The 23661-nt window shown below is 29.9% G+C and overlaps 1 protein-coding gene across 17 annotated transcripts in view; it reads right to left on the bottom strand.

The window, feature by feature from the left end:
- LOC145256229 (ryanodine receptor-like) overlaps positions 1–23661 on the bottom strand; it is a 936895-nt gene that overhangs the window by 395974 nt on the left and 517260 nt on the right. For all 17 annotated transcript variants that reach the window (XM_080114858.1, XM_080114861.1, XM_080114859.1 and 14 more), the window contains 2 exons: positions 1761–1816; positions 234–332 (listed from right to left, as the gene is read on the bottom strand). In XM_080114858.1, coding sequence (XP_079970984.1) covers positions 234–332; positions 1761–1816 — 155 coding nt within the window. The remainder of the gene's footprint in view (positions 1–233; positions 333–1760; positions 1817–23661) is intronic.

Below are 23661 nucleotides of genomic sequence, written 5' to 3'. Positions count from 1 at the left end.
TCGTTTTTTTAATGTGGGGAAAAGGAACAAAAATAAAAATTGTCTCAGTCGTGAAGGATTTCTTCTTCACTGACAGAGAACAAGAAATTGAAGTGCAGCATCTGAAGAACAGATACTACACTTTGATCTTGTCCCGAAGGCCACAGGTCATGGGAATGATTGCGACAAAGATGACGATTCCGTTGTTGCTGTAAAAACAAATAGATAAAAAGAAATAAAAAAAAATTTCTTACTTTTTGACACTTTCCAACAAATTCATCAGAAAAAGCAACAATGGATTCCACACGATGCCTTAGTTGGGAATCGCAAAGATGTTGGAGGATTCGGCAAACCTATGGAAGAACAAAAAAAAATACAGGTATAGCAGAATCAGAGATTTTGAACTAAAGAAAATTGGGGTTTGTATTACTGTACACATAGATACGAAAAAGTTGTCAAAAAACAAATATATAACAAATAAATGTTATCAAAGGCAAGATAAGTGACTTTTCTACCAAACTGGATATATTTTTCGTGTTTTTAATCAATGTAACATGTTTATTCAGCTCGAAAACCATACAGTGTTTACCGATGTATTGGAAAATTCAAGATGGCGCCTCACTCCCTCTTTAGCACGGTAAGTTTGGGAAAAGGTGTTATAAATAAAAAACAAGGCAAAATATTATTAAAACCCGCCGAATATATGTCAACCTATGTCACGGTAACATATATTGAGCGAGTTTTTAATAGTATTTTATCCAGTTTTTTTTATTTATAACACCTTTTCCCAAACTTACCGTGTTAAATTTTCTTGAATTTTCCAATACATCGGTAAACACTGTATAGTTTTCGAGCTGAACAAACATGTTACATTGAATAAAAACACGAAAAATATATCCAGTTTGGTAGAAAAGTAACTTATCTTGCCTTTGATAACATTTATTTGTTATATATTTGTTTTTTGACAACTTTTTCGAACCTATGTGTACAGTAATACAAACCCGAAAATTGTTTTCAAATTCTATACAATTTTCTCGATATATTTGCGAGTATAATTTGGTTATATTAGATTTGAAAAAAATGTCCATTTGCTTACGTTATATTTGCAAATTAATTTTAAAAATCATTCCTGCTGCTCTTCATTGATATATTTTATCAATACATGTATTATATACATGGCACAAAATTTATGAATATTTTTTGAGAATATTAGTTGGTTATATGGGATCTTTAACCATATATTTGAATTGCTCATTGACTTATGTTTTGGTAGAAAAGTTTTAAAAGCCACACAAGACAGATAGACGTTAATTTAAATAAAGACCTTTAACCATAAAAGGATGAATATATGAAATTTACACTTCGATTAAAAGCTTATTTTGATTGAAAGTGAAAATAGAATTACATCGGTATAAAATTAAAAAAGTCAATTGTAAAACGCGAAACGCCATTTTTAAAAAAAGTACGAAACTATCACTATAAATAGTGTTATATTTCAACACTTAGCAACACCCCTAAAAGCAAATGTGGCTAAGTGTTGAAACGCAACGCTAGTTGTAGTGATAGTTTCGTAATTTTTGAAAATGGCGTTTATCAGGTTTTGCAATCGAACTTTATTTTTTTTACTTATGATTCATATAAGGATTCCCTAAATACATAATTCAACATTTGAAAAAATATAAATATTAGATTAAAATGTAAAACTTCACTGAAATCTTTTTGACACGAAAACATTAAAAAAAATAAAAAATCATATTCGAAACATCAAGAATTTTCCTCACCTCTAGTTGAACAGCCTCTGCGAGTCGCATACTCAGTAAACCATGTTTAGATAAAACTATAAATAGAAGGAATACGCATCATAAAACAATTTTGTGAATATCTGCGTCTATGTCAATTTTCGATTACGTAAATTACATGCTGAATTAATATTTTCAAAATGTGTTTCTCATTAATATATATATATATATATATATATATATATATATATATATATATATATATATATATAATTTATTATGATTCAAATGATTTTTTAATATGCTTATTTAAAAAAATAATTTCATTATAAATTTAAATCCATCAGAATACATTAAAACGGCAACAAAACAAATTATGATTCCAAAATTCTGGATTACAAAGGAAAGCCACTCGATTTTATGAGTGTCCATTTGTGTGCTTTCCTCACAAATACATAATTATTCCTTTAATAAGAATCATTTTTAATTATTTAATAGCAATAATTTCTTAATAATTTAATAGCAATAATTTCTTTTTTAATTACTCAATAACAATCATTTTTAATTTAATTATAACCATTTCTTAATTATTTAATGACAATCATCTGTTAATTATTTAATAACAATCATTAATTTTAATTACTTAATAGCATTAAATCATAAATCTAATCACAAACATTTTTAAATGATTTAATAAAAACATTTCTTGATCATTTAATAACAATAATTTTTTAAATATTTAATAACAATCATGTTTAATTATTTAATAACAATAATTTCATTTAATCCCAACCATTTTTAAATATTAAAAAACAATAATTTTTTAATTATTTAATTACAATCATTTTTAAATATTTAATAACAATCATTTTTTTAATTATTTAATTCCAACCATTTCTTCATTATTTGATAAGAATCATTTTGAAATATTAAAAAACAATAATGTTTTAATTATTTAATAACAATCATTTTAAAATTATTTAATAACAATCATTTTTTATTATTTAATCTCTAAACATTTTTTCATTATTGAATAACAATCATTTTTAAATATTAAAAAACAATATTTTTTTTACTTTTTAATTATTTAATAAAAATCATTTATAAATGTTAAAAAACAATATTTTTTAAAATTTTAATTATTTAATAACAATCATTTTTTATTATCTAATCCCTAGCCATTTCTTCATTATTTAATAACAATCATTTTTAAATGTTAAAAAGAATATTTTGAAATTGTGTAATTATTTAATAACAATCATTTTTTATTAATTAATCCCTAGCCATTTTTTCATTATTTAATAACAATCATTTTTAAATATTAAAAACAATATTTTTAAAAATTTTAATTATTTAATAACAATCATTTTTAAATATTAAAAAAATATATCTTTTTAAATTTTTAATATTTTAATAACAATCATTTTTTAATTATTTAATAACAATCATTTTTTAATTATTTAATAACAATCATGTTTAAAGAATTAAAAACCAATCATTTTTCAATTATTAAAAAAAACAATCATTTTTTAATTATTTAAAAACAATAATTTCTTTTTAAATCATTTAATAACAATCCTTATTCTTAAATTCATTATGTTCAAACCATTATTCTTTAATCATTTATTTAATCAATTACTCGTTTAATACATTTCTTTAAATGCATTAATATATTATTCTTAATTAATCACTTATTTAATCCAGTAGTCTTTAATTTATTATTTGTTCGCACAATAAATTATTTACTTAATTCAATATTCTATAATCATTTATTCTGTTATTCTTTAATCTAATGTTTAAACTATCATCCGTTAATCGATTATTCATTTAATCCATTATTCCTTTATTATTCATTAGTATATTCTTTTTAATATATTATTCGTTTAATCTATTGATCATTTAATCCATTATTCTTTAATTCATTATGCGTATAAGCAAGTATTCTCTAGAATAAATATTTGCTTTACGTTTTTTATTTTATTAAAAACTCAAAATCGTATTAATTTATGCTGCGGATTTAAAATCGTTAATATATCCACATGCAATTTGTAACTTTGTTTTCTGTTAGTGTCCAACATTTTCAAGATAATTGCGAACAATGATACAAAGCACATAAAAGTTGATGGCGCTTCTGCATTTTTAGCTTTTTTTTTTTTTTTTGGTTTTCTTTTTTGAAGAGTTCGATTCGGGACAAGTGGAGAAAACCACGAAAATTCCCCTGGAAATAAACATAATCTTTTGTAAATAAAACTGTTCATTGTTTTAGTTTATTTCGAAATGTTAATTTATTATGAAATTTTAATTTATCACGAAATTTTAATTCATTACGAAATTTTAATTCATTTTGAAATGTTAACTTATTATAAAATTTTAATTTATTACGAAATTTTAATTTATTACGAAAACTGTTTTTAAAAAAAATTAATTCGCAAATTTTTTCCATTAATGACTGCTTTAAAGTATTCATAAATTTTCATTTATCTGGAAACTGATTGTTGTTTTTATTCATTACGAAATTTTAATTTATTACGAAAACTGTTTGCCCCCCCCCACTCAAGTGTTCGTTAAAAAATAATTTAATTCAATGAATGTTCCAGTTATTAATTCTTTCTATTGTGTTATTGTATTAATGAATTAATGTATTTATTTTGAAACTTTCGCAAATATTCCGTAAATTTCATGGTTGTCTCCCCTTACACCGAACTGAACTCTTCCAAAAATTAGAACCAAAGAAAACTAGAAGTGCCAAATTGATGTTATTATTATCATCATCATCAACAACAACAATATGGGCATATATTAGAAATAGATACATGTATATATTCCAAGCAATTCTGGTCAAAGACAACAAACAAAAAATGCTTTCGTAATTTCTTGGTTATTTTTTCGAGTTTTCGTACAGGATATTGTATGTTAGAGTCTGAATTGAAGGAAGGAAGACTTTTGGTAAAAACTTCAATATAATAAAACAGTAAAATAAAAAAAAAAAGTAAATTTTATGACTCCCTCCCACCTCATCCTCCATGCATCATTTTATCCTTGGTGACCTAAAGCGAATGAATATTACATTATTATTTTTTTAATGGAAATCACTCCAGACAAAGCATAAAGCTTTGCGCAGAAGTGCAGGGGCTGTGCTTGGCCATCGAGCCAGGAGGGGAAAAGGAAGTAATCAGTTCTGGTCAATGTGTGGGAAACCCTTCATATCAGACAATTGCTAATTTTGGACTCTGCCAGAGTGCCCCCTTGGGGGAGCTGGTTTTTCCTCACCACATTAAAAAATAGCCTTGTGCCTAATTTGCTCAGTGGGGAAGCAAATAAATAAAAAGCATAAAGCTATTTGATATAAGGAATTTAAAAATACTACTTCAAGGTCAAAAACTAGCAAACGATAAGCGTTAGATGGATAGATTCCGACCCAGAAAAAAGCAATCCTTCCTCGTTTGTCAGAAGCATCGCTGATAAAATGTGAGGACTAAAAGCTACAATAAAAGAGGCAAGAGTTATAAGGCGTTCGAAAGTAAGCCTAAATTTGAATTTTGTCATATTAAAGCAGTATATGTAAAGTTTGGTTTGTAATATATAGGAAGGAGGTCCACCCTTCCGGACTTTTCTTTCTCTCTTTGAAAAGGGGTTAGTTTATTGCTAATCGCCTGAGACGCGCATAACGGGGAATATCGATGGGGCTGCCCAAGCACATTTTGAAGGTCAGAGTGCCTCTCCACAGGGATGCTGATTTCTCAATTCCACTTTCCGAACCTGGTGTCTAAGTTCTTGCAGTGGGAGAAAACTAAACAACCTTCCGACTTTTAGCCAGATGCTGACAAACAGAAATACAACTTTGCTTGCTTAGATGAAGGAAGACTTTTGGCTATTCCCCAGAGGAGATAACTTTAATATAATTCCAGGAATATAGCTTCTTAATATACTAAGCCTGTAACAGCAACAAGATAAAAATAGGAGAGTGTTTTAGATACAACTTTGCTTGGTTAAATGAAGAAAGGGGAGATAACTTGAGTATAATTCAAGCAAAATAACTTCTGAACGGCAACAGTAACATGAGTAAAATAGGAGTGTGTTTTTAATAAAGTTACAATAATGATTATGACATGTCTTTAACATATCTTTAATTCTCTGTTTATATAAGAGTCAGGCTTGCCCCAAGACGGAATGCACAGAGCATTTTTTACCTTGACAGAGTAGAAAACTGGCTTCACAATCTAGTGGGAGATGACTCCTTCCCTTTACTGTAACTCCTTTCTCACAGAAAAGACGTTGCTGGTTTTACTCTACTCTATCTGTATTTCCATGGCAGGTACTCGACTGAACTTCCAGCTCAGGTGCCCCCCCCCATCCATGCGTAAAACGTTCTTAGCAAATACTCGTCTTCCTACCAACACTGCAATATTTTATATTAATTTTCCCCACAGATCAAAACATCGTGATTTTCGACTGCAATGTCAACAAATATCTATTAAGTCTGTATTATTTGGGTTATTTGAACTATTGTTCTCATCTTGGGTGTTATTTTAATAATGTTTCAGTCAATGTAACTTCCGACTTTCTTCAGGTGTATCTTGTCGAATTTGGGAATTTTTTTGTTGAACTCGGGAATCTGCACAGCATTTCGAAAAGAACTCTTTATTTAATCCATGAGGGGGGTAGTATGTTCTTATTCCGTAAACTATGACTGTGTAGAAGTCCTAAGCAATTAGTAATTGTATTTTTAAGAGTTGCCTGCACTGAGGATTGAACCTTCAACCTCCAGAAGAGTGTAACTTACAACTAATTATCTATCAACTCATCCTATGAATTAATCATACGTTCCAATCTTAATGATTGTATTTTTGTGTGTGTCAAAATCAAAAAAAAGTAAGATGAATGTCCAATATGTATCACTAACATTTTCGATTCTTCATCGAATCATCCCCAGGTGATAAAATCAAACAAACAATAAAGCTGGAGAAAAGAAAGAATTTCAAAAAGCACCAGAGAATCGATTATGTCACTTGAGGAGGATTTGATGAAGAATCGAAAATACTAATGATACGTATGGAACATTCATTTATTTTTATGCTAACACAAATAATCCAGCAGAGAATACTACTATGCCTAACATATATTTAATATATATATATATATAATATATATATATATATATATATATATATATATATATATATATATATATATATATAAATATATATATATATATATAAATATATATATATATATATATAAATATATATATATATATAAATATATATATATATATATTTATATTTTTATATATATATATTAAATATAGTGTTTTATGGTAAACAACTGATAATCCCTGAAATAACATTAGGTCTATAGTGAATTTATGGGGGTGGATTGATTCAGCGCTTATAAGAGGTTTGGTTAACTTACTGACAAAATAATTTTCCAATGAAAAACGAAAAATAATTTTTTTTATATAGTTTTAAAGGTTAAAAACTTCCAAGACTATCTAACTATCTCTCTCTCTCTCTCTCTCTCTCTCTCTCTCTCTCTCTCTCTCTCTCTATATATATATATATATATATATATATATATATATATATATATATATGGAGAGAGAGAGAGAGAGAGAGAGAGAGAGAGAGAGAGAGAGTCTTGGAAGTTTTTAACCTTTAAAACTATAAAAAAAAATTATTTTTAGTCCTCTGCTGGAAAATTATTTTGTCAGTAAGTCAACCAACCTCCTATATATATATATATATATATATATATATATATATATATATATATATATAATCATTTCTACAATCAAACAACATCCTAGATATATATATATATATAATCATTTCTACAATCAAACAACATCCTAGATCACAAGTCATGAAAGCCATAAACTTGGAGACTCGAGTTTCGCCCTCATTTATATTTATCACTTGAACATATCCGAACTCGGGATTCGAAAACTGAGTTAGCAAGGCAATTATCCACCTGGGTCACCAGTTACAAGGCAATTATTCATCTGGGTCACCAGTTGCAAGGCAATTATCCTCCTCGATCACCATGCTACATACAAGAAAATCTATAGGTTAACACAGATCAAGTAAACCATGGCGAAGTCTTACTGCCGTGACCCAGATAGCAGGATATTCGCCTCACATGCAAATGACTTTGGTGATGAATTCTGAGCGTAGACATTTTCAACTGATGAGCTATAACCTGAATCTTGAACTTCCAGATTGTGGCTTTCCTGGTGTGTGTGAGCTACGACGTTGTTTGATTTGGGAAATAATTATATATCATCTTACATTCGAAAATCTAATATATATGTATACATGGCATAATCACATTGATATACTGGTTCTTGTTAGATCACCAAAGTTAAGCCATGATGAACTTGGCCAGTACTAAATGAGTGACCATACTAAGATGCACCCTAAGTCTTCATTAAGACATGCATAAAAGAGAAGGAAATCTCTGATGTAAAAGCTGAGGTTTACTGTCTACTCTGTCTCTGGCAATTAATTACACTGACTGAAGTTTAGCAGTTGTTCCAAAATGCGTGAATGGTCCTACACAAAACCTTCACCACTATAAGGAAATCCTCTGTGTGAATTTTTCATAAGTTAGTTTATGTATGACATCAGTGGGAGAGTCCATATATATAGTCAGACTGTTTCGCTGTATCATAGCCCATCAGTGTGGTTAGACCAACACCAAAGCCTGGAATCGATCCAACAACTACTGACTTGATAGTCAGTAGCTCTAGCTAACAGAGCACAAGACCGTTGCTGTCAGAAATGATATCTAACAATGCTTTATACAAATATTGACCGCTACTCCAACAGTACTCCATTTGTTTTTATTTGAAAAGCGTGTCAAATGTTTATTTAATAAAAACTTAAAACAATAACAGCATAAGTCGATGAGATAGTTTGCCTTAAGCATTGTGTGTAATATATATATATATATATATATATATATATATATATATATATATATGAAATGTAGTTTGCTTGAAGCATTGTATGGGATAGGTATGTAGAAGAGATTTAGAAGGCTATCACAATGCGAGGAATGGGATGTAATCAGTGTTGATGAGGAAAGACGAAAACAAGTGACAATTTACAAATCAATAAGTACATACAAATATGTCTATATATACATATATTTATTCAATTGTATGAAGTATAAATATCTTACTTGCAATGTTTGTGACAATATCCATTATATTTCAGGAAAACTTTTCCCTTTTCAAATAGTGGATGTAACGGATCTATTAAAAGCATCATTAACACCGACTACATCCCATTTCTCGGATTGTGACAGCCTTCTTAATCTCTTCTACATATATATATATATATATATATATATATATATATATATATATATATATATATATATAGAGAGAGAGAGAGAGAGAGAGAGAGAGAATATGACGAAGATAAAAAAAGGACAATATAAAAATATATACTAATGCATATAGATTTATTCGTTTATTCAAAAATCAATTAGGAATGAATGATAAGCAGAGCTCTTTATACCATGGTATTTCGAAGTCTAATGCTTCTCATCGGAAGATGTAATTATCGATAGACGTTACATCCCTAATATGTTACCTAGCATCTTCTTTCCTCTTCTGATGAGAAGCATTAGGCTTCGAAATATTGTGATATAAAGAGTTTTACCTATCCTACACCCCTAATTCATGTAGCACCCTTATTGAATAAACGAATAAATTTATATACATTATTATATATTTTTATATTGTTTTATTTTTAATTTTATTGGTATTCAATATAAGTTCCAAAGTAATTTGTTAAGCTTTGTATTATCTCGATAAGTCTTTTCTTAAAGAATTGACTTTATTTTTTTACTCTCCCATATATATATATATATATATATATATATATATATATATATATATATATATATATATATATATATATATATATATCATATAATATAATATATATATATATATCATATATATAATATAATATAATATAATATATATATATATATATGTGTGTGTGTGTGTGTGTGTATAGATACATAATATATAGTTTTGTTACGGTATTGTCAGCCTTCAAAACATACACACACACATATATAATGCACACAATGCTTCAGACAAACTACCTGACCGTTTTTGTTGTTTTCTTATGTGTTTATTAAATAAAACATTTGAAGATTTCTAGTAATAAATAAAACAAACAAAAGAAACAAAACAATTAAATAAAACATAAAATGTAATCAAAAATCAAAATAAACAGAAAAAAAAACGAAATAAAACACACGTGCATGAAATACATTTACAAGAAATTAATCGTAATTATTTTATAACATCTTCATTATTATTATCTTCAGTGATACGATTGACATTTGAATGTGAAAATGCATTCAGATAAGTCTATTTAATTATTGTCAACAGGGTCACACGGCGTTGTGTGTGATCCTGGATGATGAACATAGAAGAGATAAAAAATTTTTATTTTATAACTTTTTATTTTATAACTTTTGATTTTATAACCTTTTATTTTATAACTTTCTGCTTTATAACTTTTGATTTTATAACTTTCTATTTTATAACTTTCTTTTTTATAACTTTCTATTTTATAACTTTTTTTATTATAACTTTTTATTTTATAACTTTCTATTCTATGATTTGTTATTTTATGACTTTTTATTTTATAACTTCACCATTTTTTACTGACTTTCTGTCTCGTCCTTTTTTTCCCCCCTCCCATCATCATATCTTATTATTCATGGACAACTTTTGCAGCCGCTTCAATATAGCAACAATAAAATGAAAGAAAATTATTGTTATGATCATTCTTCCCCTCATCTTCCAAGGACCAATTTATTACATCATTACTATTTTTTTAATGTTAAACATTTTTTGTTTGAGGGGCTTATATTTCAGAAACCAAGTATTTATGTTAATATTTTTTATTATTTAATATAATCCCGAAATTAAGCTATCGAGTTTCCAAACACATTAGTCCCTCTGCTAGCTGCCTCTCTCTCTCTCTCTCTCTCTCTCTCTCTCTCTCTCTCTCTTTATTTTTGTATATTTATATATATATATATATATATATATATAATATGTATATATATCAAATATATATTCATTTATATATATATATTTATTTATATATATGTATATATCGTATATATATTTATTTTTATATGTATATAATATATATCACATATATATTTATATATAATATGTATATATAATCACACATATATATTTATATATATATAATATGTATATATCATATGTATATAATATGTATATATATCATATATATTTATATATATAATATGTATATAAATATCATATATAGATTTATATATATGATATATATATATAATATGCATATATTATATATATATATATTTATATACATATATAATATGCATATATCATATATATATTTATATACATATATAAGATGCATATATATCACATATATATAATTATATATATATATATATATATATATATATATCATATATGTATATTTATATATATATATATTTTTTTTTTTTTTTAAAGGTTCCTTCAGTCTATGACATACTATAGATACCCACCGTAGAGGTGCCTGCTCATGAAAATTTTGTGGCAGGAGGTGCACAATCTCCAATCACACCTCTCTTGAGTCGACATTGTTAAATACCAGTGACAAGTGTAGTGTGTATTCAGGACGACTTGAAACAAATGCCAAGAAAAGTGGAGAGCACATTACAGTGCCTAGAATTGTCAAATGGTTACTCATCTGGTACTTACCAGGCTCAATGTTGACAATAACTGGTGTGCCAACGCGATCTTGCCATATATATATATATATATATATATATATATATATATATATATATATATATATATATATATATATATATATATATATATATATATATATATATATATATATATATATACATACAAATATATAACAGGGAACGTGTTTAAAACCATACACACACATATATGGTCTAAATATCATTGAGCACAGACAAATATATTGCCTCTCCTGCCATGACTTGAAAAACATTACTCTTGGAATATTTACAAGAAGACCCTAATATATATATATATATATATATATATATATATATATATATATATATATATATATATATATATATATATATAATTTAAAGGAGATTAGAATAATAGTCTAAAGAGCTAAGTGTATTTTAATGTAACAGTGAAATTACTAGTTTAATTAAAATACAGGAAATGTATTATTATTTGATTTATGGGTCTAGGGGAGGTAATTGGTCTAACTTAATTTATTAAAAAAAAAAAAAAAAAATTGTAATCTATTTTTACTAATGAGTAATTTTTAATGATTTAAGGTGGTTTATATTTATTAAATTTAAACCAACGTTTATGATAACATGTCAGAAGCTCGTGTCTTGAATTTACTAGTTTAAAATTTAAAATATGAAAATATAAAAAATACAACCAAACTAGTAAATTCAAGACACGAGCTTCTGACATGTAATCATAAACGTTGGTTTAAATTTAATAAATATAAACCACCTTAAATCATTAAAAATTACTCATTAGTAAAAATAGATTACAATTTTTTTTTTTTTAAATAAATTAAGTTAGACCAATTACCTCCCCTAGACCCATAAATCAAATAATAAATAAAGTCAATAATACATGACAATTATCTCCCCTTAAAAACTTGCAAAATAAATATTCTCTCTATATATATTAACTGTAGCGTCTTTAAATCAAAATACACTGGCGGAAACAATTTACTGCACGAGCGTCACCCTTTTAAAATTCATCATTCAATAAAATAAAAAGCTATAGCAAACATCTAAATGACTACTTTAAACACAGTTCCTGATTTCAAAAAAAGAAAAACTAAAAGGTAACTATCTCTATATATTTTTAAATCAAATTTATTATGTAAATTCAAAAAATATATATTTTTTCTACTCATTTCTATCTATAATCTATATTAATTTTCTTATAAATTTTAAATCCAAACCTTTTATTTCAATTTTTTCAGATTCATCTGCCTTACTTTTAATACTAGGTTTATTTATGGTGTCTTTTAAATTCAATAAAAATCCTCCTAAATTTGCTGATGAGGAGACCGTGCTTACCAAAAAAACTATATATAATTGTTCTACATAACTTCATGTATACCACAAATAAAAAGCACGGATTTCCGAAACGATCGTACAGATAATTGACTTTGTTGTTGTTCCTTCTTATGAAACTGATTTTTAATTTAATTAAAATTTGATTTTAAAATTTAAAAATTTTTTTTAAATTTTTAAATTGAAAATCACTTTACTTATATATATATATATATATATATATATATATATATATATATATATATATATATAACTGGCAAAATAAGGGTATAGAATTGCAACTTTGCATAAAATAGGATTAAATAATAATTATTCTTTTATATTTACAGACACAAGTGTTTCATGTTTATGCAATCATCCGTGTAGGATGATAATTCCTGCTGATCGGGAGATTCGAATGCAGCCACAAAGTAACCTTTGACTCCATTTGCTAAGCCTTTTACCCTGGAGCTACCAAGCAATCACCATGAGAACGAAAGGAATTGGTAACTAAGAAACGCTCAATTCAAGCCAGACATTAGACAATCCAGAGTGTTCGAATGACGGAAGAATAAACGCTAGTTGATTGCCTTTTATTTTATACTTCCCAGGCACACACATATATATATATATATATATATATATATATATATATATATATATATATATATATATATATATATATATATATATATATATATATATATATATATATATATATATATATATATATTGGACAACGTTCAGCAGCGTAATGGTTAGGAGCCTTGACTGCCGTACAGACGGTTGGGTTTCAATCCTGGCTTGAGGTAGTGTCTTTTCTAGCCGCACTGATGAGCTGTGAAACAGCGAAACAGTACTGTATGTGGATGACTATATTATATATATATATATATATATATATATATATGTATATAACATAAGATATATATATATAATATATAAGAAAAGATGAGTATATGAAAATATGAATATCATCAAATAGACCCCATTTTTAAAGTGATGCTCAATATTCTAGACAGAGCATTAATAAATGGAGAAAAATTAAACGATGACGGGCATTATTTTTTGAACCATGAAATATTCAAAGACATGAAATATAATGGAAGCTTTTCTTTTCATCACTCTCTTTTTCTCCTCTCACCTCTTCTTGCGGCATTCATTCTTCCTCCCACCACCTAATACATTCAATGTGTAAACAGATCATCGCTCATTTTACTTTAAATTTTTACATTTTTCAATTTAACAGAAATTAGGGAAACTTTCTATGAATAAGCATCGGAAATGTCAGTTATGATAAAAGATTAGACACACTGTTTTATCATCTGAAATTCTGTTGGATAAAAATTATATTTAACTCACGTCATCCAACTAAAACACTTGTTGCCATGATGACTTACAAGACAGATGACTGTTTACAGTCTAACTCATCAATAGCGTCATTGTCTTATCATCCTTCGCCATTTCTTTTACATTTAAGTCATCCAATCAAAACACTTGTTGCCACGACGACTAACTAGACAGATAACCGTTTACAGGTTAACTAGATATTTATATTATCTTCTAACCAATTCTTGTCTCATTCGTTCATCATTTAAGATATTTAATATAAAAAGTAAATAGCCAGTATTTTTTAAAAGATAAACACATTTTCATATTTAATTCAAGTCTAAACACAGAAAGAGAAAAATTAATCAAGATGTTATAAAAGAATTACACTCAGAGAAATTTTTTTTAATTTTTTAGCGAAAATTAAAGTTACACAAAATAAAATAGAAAAAAAAGAAATACACAAATATAAATCTTTTCATTTAAAAAGAAAACAAACAATGACATAAAATAGGTTATTATGAATGAGAGCAGTTGGGGATGGTGCAACGAGTACACAAAAGATAGATAAATACATAAAAAAAAAATAAAAACAATGAGGAATCTACACTTTTCTTAAGGCATGAAATCACTTTGCCCTTGAATAGAATGGAGAGAGATTCAATGAACAAACACACAAAAAAACACTGCAGTATTACATCTTTGCACCAATTTCCACAGAACGTGTTTTGATGGACTTATATGCAATTATACCTCCTCAACAAAAAATATCACTGATCCACCCAACTAGCAACAAAGTCACACCCCTTCACCTCAGAGGTCCCTAGATGCGAAAAAATTTTTTCTACTCTAGTACTTTATTTCTTCAGACCACTTACCTTCGGAATCCCCTCCATGCACCCTGTTTTCTCCGACTGGACAAATGTACAGAAATTTAAATGCAAAGCGAGCAAACGTCTCCACACTCAGATCGCATCCCTATAAATCTGACCCCTATCACAGTAGCTCCTTACACTTCAGTTGCAATATGTCTTCTTTTAGTTGAATAAAAGATAAACAAATCGGAAACTGAAATTATTATTTTTTTTTTTTTATGAGAATGTTTGTTGTATCTTAATTTTTCTTTGTCTGTTTGTTGTATCTTAATTTTTCTTTGTCTGTTTGTTGTATCTTAATTTTTCTTTGTCTGTTTGTTGTACAGTATTTACCCAAGGCAGGTCGAACCGGCTTCCCCCAAAGGAGGAAGTGTCAAGGGAATATGAAATTCACAGACGATCTCCAGTCTTCTGTAATGTCTAATCATCTCCATTGCAAAATGTCTGTTCTCGCGTCAAATATGGGCTGCATGCTGACCATGCCGATATAAAGTGATTTTCTCTCATTGGTTTCAATGTGCCATTGTTTGAGGTCATTTTTGATCAAGTCACTCCAAATCCTTTTCAGCCTTCTCCCCCGTTCAACTGATATATGGGTATATTGGTTTTCTTATGTAAAAATAAAACAACTTGATCAATTTATGTGATTTTTGGAATATGTCACGACTACGAACATCATGCAGATTTTTCTTCAATTTTTTTTTTTTTTTTTAATATTGGGGGAATTCTGGACAAGAACCATCAATTCTTACGAAAATCAATTTCCAAAGCAAAAAGGAAGCTCAATATTCAAACCTTTAAATAATAAAAGATTGCAATCTCGCAATTTGCTCTAAAAACGAGGATATTTATCTGGTAACTGAATTTTCTTTCCAAAAAAACATATGTAAGTTTTATTTTGCTCCGAAATTGACACTAAGTCACAGTATGATATGGTCCTGGATATGAAAACTATATCCGATGGTGAGGCCCCAGCTTGCAAGCTTTGGGGAATGTGGAGCCACCCCTTAATTGCCATTGCTCCCAGGTCCATTCTGACTCGGAGTGGTAGTACCTGTTAGGGTCTAAACTATGGGTTGAATAGAGACCAAGTTGATAAAAAACAAAAAAAACAAACAAATAAATATATTCTATTAAAAATTTTTCCTTTAAAATCACTGAATTCGGCACTAAATGACCTGAAAAGGGTTGATATGCCGTAAAACAAAAACACCTAACTAACTAACTAACTAACTAACTAACAGTATGATTTAACTAATCTGTCACTTTTATATCTCTGAAGAGGTGTTTAGTAATCTTTTGCTATTCAATTCATTTTATACTGTCTCATCATTTCCATTGTAAAGTGTCTCTTCCCACATGGGCTGAATGCTGGCTATGACGATACAAAGTGGTTTTCTCTCATTTATCTTGGTTTCAATGCGCCAATGTTACAGATGATTTTTTTATCAAGTCACTCCAAATCCTCTTCAACCTTTTCATCGGTTACCCTCAACCAAGATATGTGTATATCTTATTTACCTAACTAGACCTCCATTCTACAGCAAATGGTTGCAATACAGAATTGAATCCGATTTGAGCAAATTCAGCCTCAATAACGGAGTCAAAACTAACTCATCACGATAAACACAAATCCACCACATCATAATCATGTCATTTCTCTGCATCTTCAAAAAGACTGAATGAGTGATTTGGTTGTTTTGTTTTATGGCGTATCAACCCTTTCTTGGATTATTTAATGTTGAATCCAGTAATTTGGAACAAAAAAAGCTTTTATTCTTCAAGTTCTTTATATCTTCAAATATTTATTCATGGTGTTTAGTTTGATTGTTTTGTAGAAGAAATTTTATTTTTGTTTTTGACTTTGCAGATCATGATAGGTTATCAAAGAACAAAAACAAAACAAAAAAAGACAATAACATGAATGTTTGGTGCATTTTGGGCCAGAACGCCAGTATCTTCAGACAGCCTGATCTTGTAGCATCAGATGCCTTAACAGGTATTACCACTCCGAACAAAGTGGACCTGGGAGCAATGGTAACTAAGGTGCAACTCCACATTCCTCACAACCCCAAAATGAGGTATCACTACTGGAATATCTTAGTTTCCCTTCAATAAGGCATGAAACCGCATCTCCTTGGTGCAAAGAGTGAGTTTGCATCTTCTTTAGTTAAAGGAGGTGTCACAATCATGGGTGGTAGTGGGGATAAGCTCCCTCTCCCTAAAAATTGCTGTACGTCTCAAATAGCCTTTAACAACCAAGTCCAACTCCTAGCCTTCTTGTGTAGTTTAGCTACTAAGCCTAGCGACGCTGTTTATAGTTAACTGAGAGAAGGGGCAAGGGCGATCCACTGGTGCCTTAAAACCAGCCACTTTGGGCAGGTGGGCCTCGTGAACTTTGGATCATAGCTCACCTAGGATAAAGAAAGATCCATGACCTTGCAGGATTACCTCATTAGGGAAAAAGAAAAGGGAGTAAATCCCAACAAAACATCCGGAAACAGTGTCTCTAAGGTGGCCTGAATTTATATTGCCATCACTGGCAACTCTTGTGGTACAGTCAGATCCAAGCTGTATTGCCTGTCTTTTCATTGGATTTTCTGGCTTTGCGGAGAGTGATAGACTGCTGCACAGGCAACAGCTATCCTCCCATATCACCCTGCCGAAGCTATGTAGCTCCACTGCTACACAATCATCTCCTGAGACAGACAGTTGCCAATAGCGGCATCTTCCCTGGGTAAAGATTGAGTTTGCATCTTCTTTAATTAAAGTGTGAGTTTAAATCTTGCTAGAATAAAGCATGTGTCTATGAACAGTAGGAAGATGCTGACAATCATTTTTTTGTATTCACGTACTTGTACAATATATTTTCTTTTACCTTAACCCATTATTTATGACCCTTTCCCAGGGCCACAACAAGAAGCAACCAGGTATCCGAACTTACAGCGTCACATTTAAAGGACCCACTTAAACAACATCGATCTTTGGAGGAAGTATTCAAATGAGCAAAATAAGGTTTCAGAAACACAGCAAATCGATTAAACCATGAGTTTATGTTTCGCGCTTGTGCACTAGTGGTGAGTTAGTTGACTGAGTTAGTGAAGAAGGAAGATGCACAAGAGTTGATGGAGTGGTTTTCTACCCGATTGCCAGTCCACTCCTGATCTCAGTTTTCGGTTCATTTATATAATAAATTCGTGAGACGCATCCATCTGAGTTTTCCCATTTTTCCATTAATTTAATTTTACATAGATTTCTGCATATAATCTTTGGATAATGATAACCTTTGCATGTGATTCGGAATCAATTAACAATTATTTTATTTCTGACAATCAACTGTTTTTTTTTCTTCTGGTGAGATGCTTACCTGTGTCGAGTACATTTTATTCTGTTTCTGAATTTTTTAGATGAGGATGGATTAATCGTATTATTTTGATTTATCAGACTACTGTTTTTATCTTGGTGTAACCTTCGATTTTCGTCAGGTGTATTTTATTGAACTGGAATACTTCTGTCGAACTTGGGAATCTGCATAGAATTTTGCACATAATCCTTTATTTGATCCACGAGAGTAGCATGCTTTGGCTCCATCAGTCATGATTGGATAGAAATCCTAAGTAATTCACAATTGTATTTTGAGTGTCGCCTGCACTGAGGATTGAAACCTTCAATCTCCGAAAGATTTTTTTTCTGATTTAATAAACATTTGATCTTTCTTTAAATTTTATAGTGGATATACAGACAAGATCACAGGAGCGAACGAAAGAGAAAAACATATCAAATTGATCCTTAAATACGTTGTAAACATGGAGGCACAGGGTACACGAGCAAGATAACAAAACAGATTTAAAAGTCAAACGATCACAGTTGACTTGCATGCATGGGAAAAGAGAGGGAAAAAATTAGAATCAGTCTCTTTTTTTCTCTTTGATCAAGAGACAAACTGGACATCGAGATGTGTATTCACTCGGTTTAGATTGAGCGCAGATCACAAAATTATAATAACTTTAGACAGCACTCAAGACTGATCGAATTCAAAATCCATATTCCGGAAACTGAGCTAACAAATATGCGAGCCTGTTTGACTGCGGGACTGACACTTTAATCGAGTATCCAACTTCCGGCGCTGACAGAAACAAATGTAGCCACGTCCAACAGCTGTTTACACTTCCCTTCTTCCCCAGAAGAAGAGATATATTCTCGAAACTTAAGGGAAATTCACGCACCTATCATCTTGTGCGGATACGCTTTGTTCAGAAATAAATATGTGTAATTGCAAATTAATGAAATTCCTTCATCGTTATTCCATGCACTGCATTGTCATATCATTCAAACACAGTCCTTTCACAATTTGCACAATGCTTCAAAAAAACTCCAAAATCCGATTGCAAAAAGATATCAGTTTAATTTTGTAATACAAAGTTTCAGCGATTCTTTCACGTAGCTTAACGTAAAGTGTCTATTCAGTATTTCAGTTGCCGTTGGTCTATTTGTAGAATTCTATCACTGATTCAACGTAACAAGGTCGAAGCATATTGGTACATGCAATGCCGTAAACCAATACAAAGATAAAAACATGTGTCCGCATCTGCCTTAAAAGACAAGGCAAAACCAAAACCATAAAAATAAGATGCAGTTTTTATTATTATTTATTTATGAAAGTCGCTCCAGACAAGGCATGAAGCCACTTGATGCAAGGAGCTAATCATAGTAAGGGAGGGGAAATAAGAATCACTTCAAGACAAACCAAGCCTAAAAAAAGAACCCAACACCAGCGTTCAATCTTCTGAACTCCAAACAGGCTAGTCAAAAACTAAGCTTTTCTAAACGTCCAGTAAGAAAGAAAAGAGATATAAGGCTGGCTGAAAAAAACAAACAAAAAAAAACCCCAAAGAAAAAGCCCCCAAAAAAACCCAGTCTATCCTAAATTGGCTGCTTTTATTGTGACATATTACTAGAATGTAAGACTGAATTAAAAAAAAAAAATCCATGAAGAAGCAGCAGGAGCAGCATATTGTTTTCTTCATAATTCAGTTGATGTAAAAAGCTCCCATTACATGCATTTTCTTATTTCCCATAAAAAACGATTCGTACCGTTTCAAATACTACTAATCTTACATGCAAGGCAAAACTAAGGCAAAAAAACAAAACCTTAATGACTATGCACAATTGCAAACAGATGCGTTTATATTGTGTTTCAAAACTTGCATGAGATTCGATCTTACTCGTTTCTCAACATTGACTTTTATTTTTGCGTTATTATTCCAAGCTGTTTTCTGTTGCCAATAAATATATTTTTTGTATGAATTGCTTTGCCATTGTTTTTTCTATACCCGTATGCCCTCTACGGTCTCAGCAGCAGCCAAATAGCGTAATGGTGAGAAGCGCTGACTGTCGCTTGGGCAGGCAAGTTTTAATCCTGGCTTAACATAGTTGCTGGTTTAGCCACACTGGTGAGCTGTGATACAGCGACAGTACTGTCTATGGATGACTATAAATGCTCCCTATCTTGAATTACGCATATTGGGGAACGAAATAACAAACTGCCGTTAGCATAAAAAGCAATGCTCTTTGTGTAAACAAATGGAGCTCAGGTCGCTTGGACAATGTTTATAACAATTGTAATTTCGCATACCCATCTCAGCAGCAGCAAAAGAGTGTAACGGTGATAAGTGCTGACTATTGACGTAGTTGCTGGTCTAGCCACACTGGTCAGCTGTGATACAGTGAAGCAGTACTGTATGTGGATGACTATATATATATATATATATAAAATAAGAATACAGTTAAGTTTACCAAAATGATCCAAGATGGCAAAACTAAAGTAAATTATAAATATTAAAGAATTAATATTTATAAAGTAATCTCAACCAGATGTATGATAGGACAATTCCAATATATTTTCCAATTCCAATACAATTACCAGTTCTGATTCTTCATAAATCTCTAAATGTTTAACTATAAAGTTGTTATTTTTTGCTCGGTTACCATAAAAACACATGTTAAATGTGCAGATATTCTCTCAAGCATAAAAATGCACTTGTGGATGATGATCTATCGATAGGTAGTTTAAAATCAATAGATATTTATTATCTCATTATTATTACCAACAATAGAAAATTTTGCTTTAAACAAAATCAAATGAAAAACAGACAATTAAAAGAATCGTTTTGGTACCGGAAAAGAGGCTCAAATTTTTCCGATTTTAATAGTGATTCTGATAACCGCAAAATGTTTCGATTTTCCCAATTCCCGATTCTGATTAATCGTCCCAACACTAATATATATATATATATATATATATATATATATATATATATATATATATATATATATATTATCTTATTCAATTTAGGTCAAGAAGATTACCATTAGTCGCAACAATAAATCAACTGTTTCGGTCTAAACAGAATTCATCAGGTGACAATTAAAGATTATGTCTCGACTAAGACCAGAGGCTGTTTTATGTTCCCTGATAAAGTTTTTGTAGACTGAGACAGTAGATTTATTGTTGCGACCAATACTAATTTTCTTTACCTAAATTGAATCAAATAATATCTTGTTCTTTTTATTGAACACTATTAACAACCCCGTAAAATTCAATGGTTTTTACTTTTGAATATTTTTAACCCTGAACAATATACAATATACACACACACACACACACACACACACATATATATATATATATATATATATATATATATATATATATATATATATATATATATATATATATATATATACGAATAAAATAGAACCACAACCCAACCACCCCTATACCTCCCCTTGAGTCTTAAACACATAAACTACCTGCATTATTTAAGACTATGATAGAAACCCTATATAACTTTTTATATTACACTTTATATAGTACGCTCCTCCTTTATCTGAGAATTTAATATATTTCCCCCTAACAACATCAATAATTTTATTAATTTATTTCGTTCCTGATGATTTCCTCGCTAGACGTCACATCCCCATTATGTTACCTAGCACCTTCTCTACTCTTCTGATGAGAAGCATTAGGCTTCGAAATACCTTGGTATGAAGAGTTCTCTTTATCCCCTAACTAAATGTATGTATACCCTTATTAAATAAATGACTCATTCTATATTCACCAATATATAGTTCTTGTGACGTCATTTTCCATTCTTATTGTTTCCTATATAAGCTCCATTGAAATTTGTTGAGATTTATATTATCCTGATAAGTCTACTCTTATAGAATTAAACTCACTGTCTTCTTCTAACTATTCAAGTTATATATATATATATATATATATATATATATATATATATATATATATATATATAAAGGAGTCACCGCTTATCAAGGACTGAAGACCACTCGAGGATAGGGTTAATTAGTGCCAGGTAGACGGGGAGACATCACCGTAATGATTGGTAGTAGTGAAAATTGGGTAGAATTCAGTTATTTAAGAGGGTGACTCAAATTTGATTATATGTGATTTGAAAACAACCATGTTATAGTCAGCTGAGAAGCAGATCTGCAGCATTGTGTTACACAGGCGGGCATGTCTAGGAGAGAAACTTTGCTCATGGAATTTTCGTTAGGCTTTAGGCACAGATAGAGAGTAAGAGGAATTATTGACATTGGTTGTAGGTAGACGAGTGTTTGATGTGAATGTTTCACAGGAAGGGGGACTCTATAGATTGCAGCTCAGTCGAGCACCTGCCATGAAAATAAAGATACAACAGCGATAGACTTGCAACATCTCTTCTCCGATAAGGACACTGTAAGGAAGAGAAAAGGATATTACCCACTAGATTTCGGAGACAGTTTTTCACACTGTCAATACAAGAAAAGGTGCTCCATGCAGCTTCTCCCCAAATGTGACAACGGTACTCCATCTTAGGATGAACTTGGCTCTTATAGATATAGAGGATTGCGTCTGGAGCGAGATACTTTCTGGAGCGGTATTAAAAACAAAAACAAGAATGATCTCTGTAATAAACTATGCCTACAATCGTGATGGCAAAAAACGTAGATCTTATGGGTTCCATAAATGTCAATACAGAACGAGTTGCTCTGAGCAGCTCCTCCCCAAATGTGGAAACAGTACCTCATCTTAGGGTGTATTTGGTTCTTATAGAGATATAGGGTCTGGAGTCAGATACCTTCTGGAGTGGTATTAAAAACAAAATCAAGAATGATCTCTGTAATAAACTATGCTTACAATCGTGATAACAAAAAACGTAGATCTTATGGTTTCCAACCAAGGTTTCTAACAACTGATCAGGTTCTATCGTGATAAAAAAGCGGGAGAAAACGATGGAAGCATTGAAGGACTAAAACACTTAACTTTTCCTCAATTTTAACGTAAATTAGAAGCTCTTTGGTCATTGTAAATTCAAATTCCTTGTTTGTAAATCAGATTAAAAGAAAGATGAACAGAAAGAGAAAACTGCAGAGAAAATGATAATATCAGTCGTTATATTAGTAGTCATTTTATGTTCAACAATTTTGGATGGTTACCACAGCAACTGGTTATGTGTGTATATTTGTTAGTGTGTAAATGACGGATGTCCTTTAATTATTTGGATTTCAATTTCCTGGCTTGTAGATTGAAAAGAGGAAGGGTATTTTTAAATGCTTTGCAAAAAAATTATTTTAACATGGCACTA

This window comes from Euprymna scolopes, chromosome 32, assembly GCF_053919585.1.
Source record: "Euprymna scolopes isolate OS-2025 chromosome 32, ASM5391958v1, whole genome shotgun sequence".
NCBI classification, from domain to species: Eukaryota; Metazoa; Mollusca; class Cephalopoda; order Sepiida; family Sepiolidae; genus Euprymna; species Euprymna scolopes.
The sequence above is the reverse complement of the archived record's forward strand: the minus strand, read 5'-3'. Positions and strand labels throughout refer to the sequence as shown.